This window comes from Podarcis gaigeae (genome assembly GCF_964106915.1).
Source record: "Podarcis gaigeae genome assembly, chromosome: 18".
Classification (NCBI taxonomy): domain Eukaryota; kingdom Metazoa; phylum Chordata; class Lepidosauria; order Squamata; family Lacertidae; genus Podarcis; species Podarcis gaigeae.
In genome coordinates, this window is record NC_139696.1 from 9,639,864 (window position 1) to 9,656,102 (window position 16,239).

At 48.1% G+C, this 16,239-nt stretch overlaps 1 protein-coding gene across 3 annotated transcripts in view; it reads left to right on the forward strand.

The window, feature by feature from the left end:
* The window catches only part of DPP9 (dipeptidyl peptidase 9), a 49,617-nt gene that overhangs the window by 30,816 nt on the left and 2,562 nt on the right, over window positions 1-16,239 (forward strand). For all 3 annotated transcript variants that reach the window (XM_083720281.1, XM_083720282.1, XM_083720283.1), the window contains 8 exons: window positions 767-846; window positions 3,605-3,757; window positions 3,983-4,118; window positions 6,031-6,176; window positions 8,586-8,732; window positions 10,804-10,956; window positions 12,796-12,938; window positions 14,837-14,948. In XM_083720281.1, the coding sequence (XP_083576407.1) occupies window positions 767-846; window positions 3,605-3,757; window positions 3,983-4,118; window positions 6,031-6,176; window positions 8,586-8,732; window positions 10,804-10,956; window positions 12,796-12,938; window positions 14,837-14,948 (1,070 nt within the window). The remainder of the gene's footprint in view (window positions 1-766; window positions 847-3,604; window positions 3,758-3,982; window positions 4,119-6,030; window positions 6,177-8,585; window positions 8,733-10,803; window positions 10,957-12,795; window positions 12,939-14,836; window positions 14,949-16,239) is intronic.

Sequence of the window (16,239 nt, forward strand, 5' to 3'; positions counted from 1 at the left end):
ATTTTTTTTTATTTTGTTTCGACTACGGCAGACCAACACGGCCACCTACCTGTAACTTGTCCCAAGTTGTTCAGGGCTCTGCATACGAATAGTAACACCTTGAACTTGGCCCGGTAGCTAATCTTCAAGTGGTGAAGGTCTTTGGGCAGGTTTCTGCCCCACCCCCAACAGCAAGGCAGGAGCAGTAGTCCGGGATAACTGCAAAAACAGGTAAAACCTTTACCACTCTGGAGAGACAGTGAGCAGGAAGGCAGGCTCTCAGCCATTGTACCAGATAGTAGACAGCTGCCCTGGGCACAGAATTAACCTGCACCTCCATGGACAGCTGTGAGTCCAAAACGACCTCAAGGCTGCACACCTGGTCCTTTAGGGACACAGCTACCCCATTCAGGACGAGGGATTCCCCCCTCCCTGTGGTTCCCCAGAAACAGTCCTTCTGTCCCTGCGTGTTTTATGTCCGAAAACAGGTACTTCTAACCGGCAAAGCAGAAACAAACAAGAAAATAAGGAAGTGGGCAAATTCCAGGCTGAATCTGTGGTTGTTTGCAGCAAGGTTTGGGCATAATTCTTTGCGTGCGGATAAGTGAATTTCTACATAGTGAGCAGGCAGACAGCAGGACATGTGTGTATTTTAGCTCCCCTACGCCGTTATCTATGTGCACATAGTATTGCTTTCATGTTTACTTACCAAGTAGGTTAAATAAATGAAGGTGACCGCAGCATTCTGCATTGGACAGACACACTCTCTGTCTCTTTTTCGCCCCAGAGGACTTCAAATGCCTTCTCAGGGAGGAGTTGGCGCTCACCAGCGGTGAATGGGAGGTCCTGGCCAGGCACGGATACAAGGTACAAGGAGCCCCCTTTGGATTCGGCAGCACGGAATTGAAACTTCGAAATCCGCAGCCTGCCTCGCGTTTTGATTTCCATCTTTGCCCTCAAAATAAAGGGGTGGCAAAGGAGTCGCCAGGCGAGTCTCTCTCTCTGGTGATGGCCTCCCCAGGAACAGGATGCCCACACACAGCCGTCTGCCTCTGCATACACCAGTGGCCAAAAATGTGGAAACCTTTTGGGAAAAGTGTATTTCCGAGGTTTGGTGGCTCATAACACCACCTTTTTTTCTGGAGTAATACCATAAAATTATATATCGATCGAAATATAATTTAATGAAGAATGTAATGCAACGAAGTTTATTCAATTATCTGTATTCTATCGAAAGTTATAGCCAAATAACCAGGAAAAAGGAGTTTAGAGAGCCAATCAGGTGTCATTTTGTTTTGGCAATGATGGCTCATAACATCAGTTTTTTTGGAGTAATACCATAAAATTATATATCAGTGGAAAGATAATTTAATGAAGAATGTAATGCAATAACTTTTATGACGGATAATTGAACAAACTTTTGAAATTTTGGGACTGCCCAGTCAGAGCGGTCCTAGGCCAGAAGTTGATTTTATAGTGCATCTTTAGATGTGGGTTTTCCTGCCCCGCTCCCCAAAGCAGAACAACAGAGCACTGGGAAAGTGTTCACCCCACGCCTTTGTCTAGGGCAAGTGGACTGCAACATGGAACCCCCAGGCTGCTGCGCTCCCTTGTCGCGTGGGGGTGGAGCAAGGCCAAAATTTGAGGATGCCTTTCCAAAGCCAGCTTGGTTTCCAAAGCCAGTTCCTAAAAGTGTTCTCTTATTTGGCTATATATGCCGAGCTAGGTCAGCACCTCTTAGAATCTAGGGGTTGGATCATGACACTTAAACACATTCTGGAAGTCCGTTCGACTTCCAAAACGTTCGGAAACCAAAGCGCAGCTTCTGATTCGCTGCAGGAAACTTCTGCAGCCAATCAGAAGCCGCATTAGCCCTGTCGGACGTTCGGCTTCCAAAAGAACGTTCGGAAACCAGAACACACACTTCCGGCTTTGTGGCGTTCGGGAGCCAAAACGTTTGACTCGCAAGGCATTTGGGATCCAAGGTACAACTGTACTGGTTAAAAAATTATTTTAGTACAGGCTCAGAAAGCCTGCTAACTTGTTTACTGAGATATTTGCATAATTTTACATGGTTTTCTGCAAAGCAAACTCAAACAAATAGGGATTGCAATAGATTCTCTTCTCTTCCTGGATGAGTTGGATATTTTCTCTCTCATTAAGCTGTTAGATCATCATGAATTTCAAAACCTTTATCCTGTTCAGCTCTCTCTATGCTCATCTGCTCACTTAGGTTTGCAGCCTCGTCATGAAATGACATGCAACTATTTTTATAATTTAGATAGCTTTTTATATCGTAGAGTTTTTATGTTAGCCCACTTGAATGGATTCCCCTCATTTGTACTGTCTGGAAGGTTCCAAAAAATACCCGTCTAGAATAGATTTTGCTCTTTTGGTATGAATACACCAGATATGATATGCAATATTATTTTGGACTTCCCTGCCTTCAACATTGTTTGGAGACACCTACTGGTGACTCCTTTGAAGCTTAAAGTATCTACTTGCAAAGAATTTGTAATCCAATATCCGTTGAGGAACGATAGACCTGAAACTAGTGAGATTGTTTCAGGAGATTTAGCTGAGATTTTAAGAGTCAATTTAAAAACTACTTAAGGTGGTTACTGAGTCTTTTATACGTTTCATGTAATATGTCTGGATTACCAGTGTTTTGTGGATTTTTCTCTCTCTTTGTGATATAATGATGATGATGATGATATTAAAATACAGTGGTGCCTCGCAAGACGAAATTAATCCATTCCGTGAGTCTCTTCGTCTTGCGGTTTTTTCGTCTTGCGAAGCACGGCTATTAGCGGCTTAGCGGCTATTAACGGCTTAGCGGCTTTAAGAAAAAGGAAACAAACTCTTAAGAACTCGCAAGACGTTTCATCTTGGGAAGCAAGCCCATAGGGAAATTCGTCCTGCGGAACGACTCAAAAACCGGAAAACTCTTTCGTCTTGTGCGTTTTTCGTCTTGCGAGGCATTCGTCTTGCGAGTTACCACTGTACAGTAATACATTAATCATTAAAAGCTTCCCTAAACATGGCTGCCTTCAGATGTCTTCTAAAAGTCTGCTAGTTGTTTTTCTCTTTGACATCTGGTGGGAGGGCATTCCACAGGGCGGGCGCCACCACCGAGAAGGCCCTCTGCCTGGTTCCCCATAGCTTCACTTCTTGTAGTGACGCAACCGCCAGAAGGCCCTTGGAGGTGGACCTCAGTGTCTGGGCAGAACGATGGAGGTGGAGACGCACCTTCAGATATACTGGACTGAGACCATTTAGGGCTTTGAATTTGTTTAAATTATGCCAATAAAGGTTGAATGAGTGATCCTATGCATAACATGAAGTAGCGCGATGTAGTGGTTTGAGAGTTGGAATAAGACCTGAGAGACCAAGTCCCCATTTAGCTGTGAAACTCATTGGGTGACCTTGGGCTGGCTGCTCACTCTCAGCCCAAACCACCTCACAGGTTTGTTGTGTGGATAAGCCGGGAGAACTGTTGTGAGCTCCACCTTGACCTCCTTGGAGGAAGCGGGGGGTGAGGGGAACATAAATTAAAAACAAACCAACTGGCAAGTTGTAAAGCAATTTTCCATTGTAGTTTCTCCCTCTCTCCCCCCCCCTACAGATTTGGGTGAATGAAGAAACCAAGCTTGTCTACTTCCAGGGCACGAAGGATACTCCTCTGGAGCATCACCTCTACGTGGTCAGCTACGAGTCCCCCGGGGAGGTGGTGCGGCTCACCACCCTGGGCTTCTCCCACAGCTGTTCCATGAGCCAGGTCTGTCCCTCTGGGTTGCAAAATTCCCCTTTGTGTGGTTGGTTTCCCTTTTTTTAAAAGGAGGCCGATCTCTTATTAAGGAGGAGGCAACTGTGAGAGCAGTGGGGTCCATAATTCTCCTTGCCAAGATGACGACAACAAAAATATTAATTTGTTCTGTAAAACTGTGGGGCTGGTTGGAGTGTCTCTCGGCCCACCTTGCCGCTCTTCCTTGCCTCCCTGCAGAATTTCGACATGTTCATTAGTCACTACAGCAGCGTCGGCACCCCTCCCTGCGTCCACGTTTACAAGCTTAGCGGCCAAGAGGAAGACCCCCTCCACAAGCAGCCGAAATTCTGGGCCAGCATGATGGAAGCGGCCAGTGAGTAGATTTCCCTTGGCTTCCTGTCTCGTTCAAGGGAGTTCGAGCCTGGTTTCGATTTTATCTGTTGCAGTTGCACTGATGGCTTTTTCTGCGTCGTTCCACATTTTACGTTGGGCTTCGTTGTTGGAACTATAAATCTTAAAAGTGAAAAAAAAAGACCAGCAAACCTGTCGAACAGCCCAGAGTATTGATGATACCACATTTTGCAGAATCTTGTACAGCAGAGCCTTGGTTGTCGAACGCAATCTGTTCCGGAAGACCGTTCAACTTCCGAAACGTTTGACAACTGAAACGCAATTGCCGGTCAGCAATCTCAGTGGAGAAAATGGAGAAATGTGCCTCAGAAGTTGTTTGACTTCCGAGGCACGTTCAGAAACGGAAGCATTCACTTCCAGGTTTTCGGCATTCGGGTTCTGGATCGTTCGGCTTCCGAGGCGCTCGAAAACCGAGGTTCCACTGTATGGCCTTTTATTGAAAAGTATGTATGTATAATTGTGCGTATACATCAGGGTCGGCAACCTAAGGCCCGTGGGCCACAAGCGGCCCATGGGGGTCGTTTAACCAGCCCATGGACCCCCGCCGGCCGCTTGGTCAGCTCCTGTGTGCAGCGCTAAACTGGGGACCGCCTTCCGCAATGCTGGCCAGCTTCCCATTGGCTGCAGGAAGCTCTTGCAGCCAATGGGAAGCTGTGCACGCCTCCTCCACACCAGAAGGAGCGCCGGAAATAGCCTTTGCGCATGCGTATGTGCACACACTCCAGCCCACTGCGGCGTCTGTGGGACCGTGAACCGGCCCAAGCCACAAAAACTGCTGACCCCTAGTATACATGGAGTATCTCTGGTGGGGGGCATGTCCTGCTCCTTCTGGGGCAGTTTGCTCAACTTTGGTCCCCACCCTGCACTCAGCTCTCACCTGTGGCTCCTGGAAGCTATAAGCAGGCGAGAGTGGCCACAATCCTGGAATGGCTTTGACTGGCCGACTGAACCAGACGAGGGGAGCTGATGGGTCTCAAACCCTCGCTGAGTTAGGGACTTCTGTGTGCGAAGATAGGCTCCAGCGGATGGAGTGGATGAGACCAAGAGTGGCTCCAGTTCTCAAGAGGGCGGTTTCTGCCTCTGCCGTAGAAGGAAGTGAGGGGCAGGTGGGGCTCGTGAACCTGGGAATGGAGCCCATCTAGGAGAAGGGAAATTCTGATCCTAAACCTCCGCTGCACTTGCCTCTGTAGTCATTTGTGACAAAGGCTTTGGGAGTAACTCTGGAGGGAAAATCTACCCGCTACCTCGCAGGATATCTTGGGATAAGAAAAGGCCAAAGAGGAAACCCTGCACAAATCTGGGCGGCGCCTTTTTGGCAACTCCTGCAGCCAAGCTGGTGCCGAAACATTTCGCTTTGCTTTCCTTTGGACTGCTTCAGCAAGGCTGGGGTGGTGGTTCTTGTTGTCTGGGCAGTCCAGGACCGCCAGACACACTGCCTAGGCTTGGCTTATGGCCCGGTCACTTCAGTGCTGCTCACACAGCAGTTTGACTTCACCCCCGGAGGCGCACTCCACTGTCTCACAGTGAAGCTGTGTTAAGTTCTTCGGGACACGGCATGGAGTTGGCCCAAAGCTGGACCCCTCCCAAGCCTGCCCTTCCCATTTCACTTTTGAGTGGCCTTTTCTGTGTAGTAGAGAGAACAATTGCCACCACTGTGGCTTGGAGACCCAGTAGAATCACTCCCATGGGGTACCCTGGGTGGTTTGTATTTTCTCCACTGCAGAACACAGAATTTGATTTTTCAGTTATTAGTATTGTCGTTACTTTTTTAAAAAATGCATTTATGCAATCAAAATGAGTGTGTGGCAAGATTCCATGAACAGTGCATCACGCATATCTTGGGTGACTCTTCTCTCCCCTTGGCTTTTCTGCAGGCTGCCCCACTGATTACATCCCCCCAGAGATCTTCCACTTCCGCACACAGTCGGACGTCGAGTTGTATGGGATGGTGTACAAACCTCACGACCTCCAGCCTGGGAAGAAGCATCCCACTGTGCTTTTTGTCTACGGAGGGCCTCAGGTAGGCTGGCTGCTGAGCTGGAGCCAAGGAGCACAGATGGGGCGGCATCAGAAGCCGCCCCTGAGCAATCGAGCCGAGGGCTGTCCACACTGGCTAGCAGCTGTCCACCAGGGTTTCAAACTGGCTTTTCTCTCCCAGAGATTGAATCTGGGCCCTTCTGCTTGCATAGCAGCAGATAGACGCTCTGTATTTGCTGAGCTACCGCTTCCCCAAAGTCAGAAAGCATGTTTTGAGTTGCAAGTGGCATCTTTCGACATAGAGCAAAGTGAGGCTTAGAGGGGCTTGGGGGTTGAGCACTGTTTGCACACAGAGCTTCGCCACCGATTATACTCACACTTACTTCAGAGACGCTGGCCAATTCTGGCTCTCAGAATATGCCTTTTTCCAGCCCAAGGTGCCCAGAGTGGCATACAACTAGAGATGGGAATGTCTGGAAAATACCCAGAAAAAGGTGGCGGGGGGGGGGGAGGTTTTTTTTCTTTTTCTTTCCAAAGCCGTCCCCCCCCCCCAAAAAAAAAATATTGGGGAAAAACACAACTCAGTTTGATATACGGTAGTTTGAATATTCCACGCACTTTTTAAAAAAAAAATTCCTGGAAAAAAATGGCTTTGCAAGAAAATTTTCCGTTTTCCCCCCCGGGCCTTCCCATCTCTACATACAACCCGTTTAAAAGCAGAATGCCCATCTTTATAAAGCGCCTAAAGTTTCCCAAGCGCTGCGTGCAGATTGAAAAGATAGCAGTCTCTGCTGGCAGGCTTACAGTCTTAAGAGACATGGCACAAAAGGAAAAGGGGGAGGGGAGGGAGGAGGAAAGCAAGCAACCTTGGAGTGACAAAGTTCTCGCTCGAATGCAGACATTTCCAAGAGAAGAGAGGCTAAATGGAGGATGGTCTTTTAGCTAGGACGGTGGAGCGGGTCCTGCTGCCTCTTGTCTCTGTGTGTGCTGTAGGTGGGTGGAACATCTGGCAGACGCGGGAGAGGGGGAGCCAAGGCAATGGATTAAAACAACCCATAAGCACAATAAAAAATACTGAACACAGTAGGCAGATAAAGTAGCCAATACCTCCAGCCACCAGAGAGTAAAATCGGGTCTCCAGTAGCAAGCTAGCACTTTCCATCTGGCCAGGGACCTTCCCGGGACGAGGAGGTCTTCAGCTTAGCACGGAATTCTATCCAGGAAGGACCTCAGTGGATTTTTTCAAGCGAGGGACTTCATGGAGGAACAAGACGCTTCCTAGCCATGGTCATAGCATCATAGAGTTGAGGTGGTGGGAGGGACCTTGAGGACCGTCAAGTCGAGGGGTCAGAAAATTTTTCAGCAGGGGGCCGGTCCACCGTCCCTCAGACCTTGTGGGGGGCTAGACTATATTGGGGGGGGGGGGCGATTGAACAAATTCCTATGCTCCACAAATAACCCAGAGGTGCATTTTAAATAAAAGCACACATTCTACTCATGTAAAAATACCAGGCAGTCCCCACAAATAACCAGAGATGCATTTTAAATAAAACAACACATTCTACCCATGTAAAAGCACGCTAATTCCCGGACCGTCCATGGGCCGGATTGAGAAGGCGATTGGGCCGGATCTGGCCACGGGCCTTAGTTTGCCTACCCATGGTCTAGTCCAGCGGTTCTCAACCTGTGGGTCCCCAGATGTTGTTGGACTACAACTCCCATCATCCCTGACCACTGGCCATGCTGGCTAGGAATGATGGGAGTTGTAGTCCAACAACATCTGGGGACCCACAGGTTGAGAACCGCTGGACTAGTACATGAGTAGGCAAACTAAGGGCCCGGCCCAATCGCTTTCTAAATCTGACCGGCAGACGGTCTTGGGAATCAGCGTATTTTCACATGAGTAGAATGTTTGCTTTTATTTAAAATGCACCTCTGGGTTATTGGGGGCATAGGAATTCGTTTATCCCCCCCCCATATAGTCTGGCTCCCGACAAGGTCTGAGGGTCAGTGGACCGGCCCCCTGCTGAAAAAGTTTGCTGACCCCGGTAGTCTTAACCTCCTGCAGTGCAGTTGTTCCATACAGGGATCGAACCTGCAACCTTGGCATTGTCAGAACCATGCTCTAACCAACTGAGCTATCCAGCTATCCCTTGTGGACCAGTAGCTGGGGACACTTAAGTGGGGATGGCGCTGTGGCTTTACGTGACCTGCTTGGGGCCATCTAGCTGTGGCTGCTGCATCAACCACAATGCCCCGCCGAGACAGGCCTTTAGCCAGTTCAAGCGACGAGGCTCTCAGTGATGCATTGTGGGCGGCGTAGATTCTCTTGGGTGGAACGAAAAGCAGGGCAGCACATCTGGCACTCACGAATGCAGCCGCGGAATGATGAGCGTGAGTCCTGTGCAGAGGCGTTTTTCCCAACCCTTTCCTAACTTTCCCCACCTCCCAGGTCCAGCTAGTGAATAACTCCTTCAAAGGCATCAAGTATCTGAGGCTCAACACGCTTGCTTCTCTCGGCTATGCCGTGGTGGTGATAGATGGCCGAGGGTCATGCCAGAGAGGCCTTAAATTTGAGGGGGCCCTGAAGAACCAGATGGTAAGTCCTCGGTTTGCCTTGTACACGAGAAAACCATTACGAAGCAATAAGCACCTGGGGGTTTGGGGTGACACACCGCTTAAGATACCTAAAAATTAATAGGGATTACTGAAAATGCTGTTGGATATGCCAAAGGGAGGCAGGAATATTTTTTTTGTCTATATGTACAGTGGTACCTCGGGTTAAGTACTTAATTCTTTCCGGAGGTCTGTTCTTAACCTGAAACTGTTCTTAACCTGAAGCACCACTTTAGCTAATGGGGCCTCCTGCTGCCGCCACGCCGCTGGAGCACGATTTCTGTTCTCATCCTGAAGCAAAGTTCTTAACCTGAAGCACTATTTCTGGGTTAGTGGAGTCTGTAACCTGAAGCGTATGTAACCTGAAGCGTATGTACCCTGAGGTACCACTGTATAGTGGAGGTGTGTGATCTAGCAGAAGCTAGGAAATGGGAAAAAATAATTGATGCAGCGAAAGTCCATTGTTGTGTTTCAACATAGGAAAGGCCACTCGCCACAAATCATTAATTTCATATATGTTAATAATGGTCACGTGTGAAGGCAAAATTCTGTGCTTGTGGCCGCTATGTGAAAGACGTGATTCACTTCCTGTCAGTCTGCCCTTTATACGGTGATCTGAGGGAGAGAGAGATTTCTAACAAGCCTTGTTGACATACGGAAGCAGGAATGCCCTGGTAGAAATGGTTCAGTTTCTTCTGAGCGACACTAATGGCCTTTGTGGCACATAAAGTGGCCCTCTTTACACTTGCCGTGAAAACGATTAGTGAAGGGAGATTTAGAAAAATACTGTTGCGAATTGTTTTGGCAACTCAGAGGTTTAATTAGAAGTCAGATTTTTTTTTCCTTCCTGGTTCTTCTGTCAGTGCTTCCCAAACTTTTCCAGGCCCTTGCCCCCTTGGATCCATAAACTCATCCTCTGTGCCCCCTGCCCTATAAAAAAAAGGCATTATTCAGAACTGCGGTTTGTAGAACCTACTAAGGAAGGTAATAACACTCAAAACAGTAACAATTTATTGCACGTTTATTCAGCATCCAATTAGAAGCCTTTAGTTTAATTCAGCAAAACTGAAGAACCTGATTCAGTGATACCAGCTTTCCAAAGTCTGAGGGTCATTATCACCTCTTATGCCTCCTTGCCACCCCCTTGTCCCCCCCCCAGTAATGCCAATGCCCCCCCCCACTTTTGGAAGCACTGCTTTATGTTATTGATGTTACATTATAATGTACCTACATCAGTGGTGTCCAAACTTTTTTCAAAGAGGGCCAGATTTGATGAAGTGAAGGGCCGTGAGGGTTGAAGTCACTGAGTTTTTTAAGGGTTGAAGTTGTTGAGGTTTTTTTTTAGGATTTTACCCCAGGAAAATAGGGGATGGATTAGGCCCCTAAAATGGACTTTGGACATGCCTGACCTAAATGCAATGAATGAATGAATGAATGAATTTACAGAGCATGACTGGAGTGCGTAAATGAGCCAGCTATCCCCAAATGAGCAGGTAGCTCTCATGTCCCTCCTTTGCCCACAACTGTCAACCGTCCCTTATTTGGCGGGAAAGTCCCTTATCCCATCACTGTGTCCTGCTGCTGTCCCTTATTGATGGTGTCCCTTAAATTTCCGGGTTTAAAAGGAAGCAGCTCCTCTCCCTCCCTGCCGGCCAGGGAAGAGGGAGGCTCCAACTGTGTTGCTTGGCTGCGTTGCTCACCCAATAAGGAGTCTAAGAACGACTGGGGGGTGGAGCTTGCATGCCTTGTGCCAATCAAATTGGCCACGTTGCCTGGGGACTCTCCTTTGCTCAGCGCTTCCCAGCGGAGAGGTGAGGGTGGTTTTCCTTGCTGCATCCCCTTTGCCGGGTTGCTGCGCTGTGGGAACCACCGCTTGAGGCTTCGTTTGGCTGCTGGCTGGGCTTTCTGCCTTTGGCTCGGAGGGGCTCAGAAATTGAACATACCTGTGTTCTGAAAATCCCTTATTTTGGCTGCTGATCCTTATTTCCGAGGCTGCTGGTCCCTTATTTTCAAATCTGTAAGTTGACAGCTATGCCTTTGCCACCCACTTCTAGGGCCAGGTGGAGATCGAGGACCAGGTGGAAGGCTTGCATTACGTAGCGGAGAAATACGGGTTCGTCGACCTCAGCCGCGTCGCCATCCACGGCTGGTCTTACGGGGGCTTCCTCTCCCTCATGGGGCTCATCTGCAAACCTCACATCTTCAAGGCAAGTTTGGAGTTTGCTGCCGTCTGTCCCAGGGCGGGTGGGGTGGGCCACCAACACGTTGCGCTCCAGAGACGGTTGCGCTACGACTCCCTGCCGTCCCTGCCAGTCGCTAGGTAGTGTGTGGGGAAGCCTGTGTCTTTTGGAATCCCTGCTTCCATCAGGGAGGATGGAAGTATCAACATCTGGAGAGCCAGGGGTTCCCTCTCTGTGCTGAAGGTAGAGTGAAGACTCAGACCCAAATGATCTGCTCCCAGCTCTGCAGGGGAATAGATCTCACTGTACGGTCAACTCCTTTAGTTTTTAAAAATAAAGAAGCCAACCTTGTGTGATTCCACGAGATCACAGAAAGCCTGCCAAAACAAAAAAACAACAACCCAGGAGTCTGCACAGGACTTGTCTTCTTGTGAAATACAGCTGTATGTATGCAGAGATACACTCTCCCCATGGAGACTCGCTTGGTGCCTTCATTACAAATTTTTAGGCACTTGGTGGTCCTGTAAAATAATTAAGGAATATTGGGAAAACTATATATAATGAATTGAAGAAGATGCTTTAAAAAGCTTTCCCCAAATCACCTGAGATTTTCCTCTTGGGGATGGTAACCTTTAAAGCCCTATACGGCCTAGGACCCTCGTACCTATGGGACCGCCATAGGTATCTCCTGGTATGTCCCACAGAGGAACTTACGGTCTTCAAACAAAAACATCCTGAAGGTCCCAGGCCACAGAGAGGTTAGGCTGGCCTCAACTAGAGCCAGGGCTTTTTCGGCTGTGGCTCCAATCTGGTGGAACGCTCTGTTACAAGAGACCAGGGCCCTGCAGGACTTGACATCTTTCTGCAGGGCCTGCAAGACAGAGCTGTTCCACCAGGCCTTTGGTCAGGGCACAATCTGACTCCCTCCTTTGGCAATCTTCACAGAACATTAGCCTAATGGTTGCCATCAATTTGATTTGAATTAATTTTATAATGAAATGATTTTAGAATGTTGTACTATTTTATTGTTGTTAGGCGCCCTGAGCCCGGCTTCGGCTGGGGAGGGCGGGATATAAATAAAATTTATTATTATTATTATTAACAATAAAGGTCCCAAAAAAACTAGACGTTGACTACTATATGCCTGTGCTGCAGCCACAAAGGAAGATTAAAATGTTTGAATATGCTGAACTGGCTGGTCTGACGAACAGGATAAGAGAAAACGAAAATAAGGAATATAAGGAGGAATGTATAGCGTCTATTGACTATTTCAAGAACCGGTATAGACAGATGCATAGCTTATCAGGTCTTGTTCAAATCCAGCAGAGTTGAAGTAGAGTTTTTAATGGATAACAAATTGGATGATTAAAAAGATGTGGATTACGCTGAGTAGTAGAAAAGCAAAGGAACCAGGAAAAGGGTGGAAGGGAAGTCATGTGGTACGTATATACATGCTGTATTTGGTATGAAGTTGTAAGAGCGGAAGGGGGGAGGGCTAAATTTGCAATCTGTTCCTGTTTTTGAAAATGCAAATAAAAAATTAAAAAAGCAAACAAATCTTTAGGCACCGGCTGAAAACATTTCTCCCAGGCCTTTGGCTGATTCAGTGATCTTTTAAACAGGGCTGCTGCTGCTGGTATTGATTCGTTTAGTTATGGGGTTACGTATTCTGTGATTTCATAATATAAACCACCCTATGATTCTCAGATCTTTATATAAAATCAATAAATTGTGCAAGTTGCAGAATGAATTTTGCAGGTTGCAGAATCTGGCTTCCTCAGGCAACTTAATGCGGGGGAGGGAGGGAGAGAAGCATGGATTTCCTCTCAGCCCTGTGCGTAATGGCAGCCTTCAATATCCCTCCAGGTTGCTATCGCAGGGGCCCCCGTCACAGTCTGGATGGCGTACGATACTGGATACACCGAACGGTACATGGATGTCCCAGAGAACAACCAGCAAGGCTACGAAGCAGGCTCTGTGGCGCTGCATGTAGAGAAACTCCCCAATGAGTAAGGGTTATAAGAATAAGAATAAGAATAATTTATTATTTATACCCCACCCATCTGGCTGGGCTTCCCCAGCCACTCTGGGCAGCTTCCAACAGAATATTAAAATACAGCAATACATCAAACATTAAAAGCTTCCCTAAACAGCCTTCAGATGTCTTCTAAAAGTCTGGTAGTTGTTTTTCTCTTTGACCTTTGGTGAGAAGGCGTTCCACAGGGAGGGTGCCACCACCGAGAAGGCCCTCTGCCTGGTTCCCTGTAGCTTTGCTTCTCGCAGCGAGGGAACTGCCAGAAGGCCCTTGGCGCTGGACCTCAGTGTTTGGGCAAAATGATGGGGATGGAGACGTACCTTCAGGTATACTGGACCAAGGCCATTTAGGGCTTTCAAGGTCAGCACCCACACTTTGAATTGTGCTCGGAAACGTACTGGGAGCCAGTGTAGGTCTTTCAAGACGGGTGTTATGTGGTCTCCCAGTCACCGGTCTAGCTGCCGCATTCTGGATTAGTTGTATTGGATTAGTTGGGTTGTGGGGCAGCAGTGCTGGTGGGCGGCGGGGGCAGAGCAGGGTGTGTTGTCCCAGCAGCCTGGTCCCAGCTAGTACAGACCCTCCCCGGCTGAGAGGGGAAGCAGAAGTTGGCCGTGCGGTTTCGTGTGTTCTGGAGGGATCGAAGGGATGTCCCCAACGTCAGCAAGGCAGCGTAGGGGGCCTTAAATGCACTATGCGAGTACTAGAGAAATACATGCTCTCTCGACATTCCTCAGGTGGAAATAGGGACATTATATTCTACATCAGTAATAGAGCAGAGTAGGGGTGTCCAGCAGCAGGTCGATTGGGAGGTGGGCTCCTATTCCTTTGCTGTGACATAAGAGCATCGGGCCCTGACCCCTTGCGTCCTCCATCTCGGCATAATCGCTGGATCGGAAGAAAGTTTTCACTGTGAGGCAGATTGTTTTCTTAGTGATTTTTTGGTGAGCGACTTTTCCGCTTTCCCCTTTACTCCATTCTGACATTTTCCTCCCCCAAAAAAGCTCAACAGCTTTGAGTTGACCCCCCCCCCCCCAAAACGGGACTTTCCTCCCTTAATAAGAAGCTCAACAACTTGGACTTGAACTCCCCCAAAACAGGATAGATCACTGCCAGTTTTGTACTCTGTGAGTAGACCGCAGTCTCTTGGGAGTTGGATGCCCCTATAATAAAGGTAAAGGGACCCCTGACCATTAGGTCCAGTCATTGCTGACTCTGGGGTTGTGGTGCTCATCTTGCTTTATTGGCCGAGGGAGCTGGCGTACAGCTTCCGGGTCATGTGGCCAGCAGGACTAAGCCGCTTCTGGCGAACCAGAGCAGCGCACGGAAACACCATTTACTTTCCCGCCGAAGTGGTACCTATTTATCTACTTGCACTTTGACGTGCTTTCGAACTGCTAGGTTGGCAGGAGCAGGGACCGAGCAACGGGAGCTCACCCCTTTGCGGGGATGTGAACCGCCCACCTTCTGATCGGCAAGTCCTAGGCTCTGTGGTTTAACCCACAGCACCACCCGCGTAGCGTCCCTGTAGTAGAGTGTCCTTATTTTCATCTGAGGAATATTGGACTGTATGGAAAATAATTCCAGACTTTCTTCTTCTGGCCTGCCACGTCAACCACTTGTCTGGGGAATTTTGGGAAAGCTGAAGAGTTTGAGGATTGATTTTTATTTATTTTTTCATAGCGGTGGGTGGGGTGAGGTAGATTGTCTGAAGTGGGGCAAGGGTTCAAAAAATGATTTTTGCTTGCTGGTCACTTTGTGTCCATTGCCCTGGTCATTGAACACCCAAGTGGTCCAAACCCCTCTCTGCCATGAACAGCCGCAAACACTGGTGCCCAGCTTGGCTCTCATGTTTGGTACTTGCCTTCCTTCTAGGCCCAATCGCCTGCTGATCCTCCATGGATTTCTGGATGAAAACGTGCACTTTTTCCACACCAATTTCCTGATCTCTCAGCTGATCCGAGCTGGGAAACCTTATCAACTACAGGTGGGTCAAGCTGGCGAACTATCCAGCCCATCCCTTTCCTCTGGGGCTGGGCTTCAGGTGGGGTCGTTCTCTCCTGGCCTGGCCTACCTTGTAGGGTGCTTTGAATAAAGTGTGGGAGGAGGGTGGAGACGTGGGCAGGGCAGGGCACTCTTTGCCCCCTTGAGCTCCTTAATAATAAAAATAATTTTTTATTTATACCCCGCCCTTCCCGGTTCAAAAACCGGGCTGAGGGTAGCTAACAACAAATTTAAAACACTTTAAAATGCTTAATTATAAAAGCAGGGTAACATACAGTATAAAAACATGAAAATAACAATAAAAACCAAAAATCAATTAGATAATCCCCAGAGCTAGCTGGCTGAATTGGTCCCACTTGGGCCAGTGAGGAGGAGGCCAGGGGAGAATTAGCTGTGGGGTCTCAGAGCAAGTGACCTGCATAAAAGGGGAGGGGAAGGAAGAGAAGGGAAATAAAAGATCTGGCTGAATTCAAATTAAAGGCCAGGCGGAATAGCTCTGTCTTACAGGCCCAATGGAAGGAGGTTAAATCCTGCAGGGCCCTAGTCTCATGGGACACAGCATTCCACCAGGTCGGAGCCATCACTGAAAAGGCCCTGGCCCTGGTGGAGGATAGTCTGACTTCCTTAGGTCCTGGCACCTCTAGACTTAGAAAGGCGGGGTCTAAATTTAGTAAATGGTACAGTGGAACCTCGGTTTTCAAACCTCTCTTGGCTGCCGAACGATTCGGAAGCTGAACGCCAAAAACCTGGAAGTAACTGTTCTGGTTTTCGAATGATTTTCGGAAGCCGAACACTCTACGCAGCTTCCATTTTGAGTATCCCTATTGTATTGCTTTCAGTTTTCAGTTTTCGAACGTTTCGGAAGCCGAACTGTCTTCTGGAACGGATTACATTCAAAAACTGAGGTTCCACTGTATTTCCAATTCTGCTCTGGGAAATTTATTTATTGGATACCTGGAATGTGCTGATTTCAGCTGATGCATGCATATTCCCCGGAGGCCTGTCGGAGGTTATGCGTATTGATGGGAAAATCAGTTTTTTTATTGTGTGCAGTCCATTTTCAACCCCAGAGTGGGGGATAGACTGATAAAAATAAATAAGGGGGAAATTAATACACAAAATCATATTAACAGGACCGAGAAACAACGGAATGATTCTGTCTCAAGATAAACAAGCAAAATTTACAACAGCATAAATCCAGCTACTCACCCGTTCGGTTATCCAAACATAAAGAATTATGCCCATACCCCCCCCCTCTCTCTCTCTATATAAAA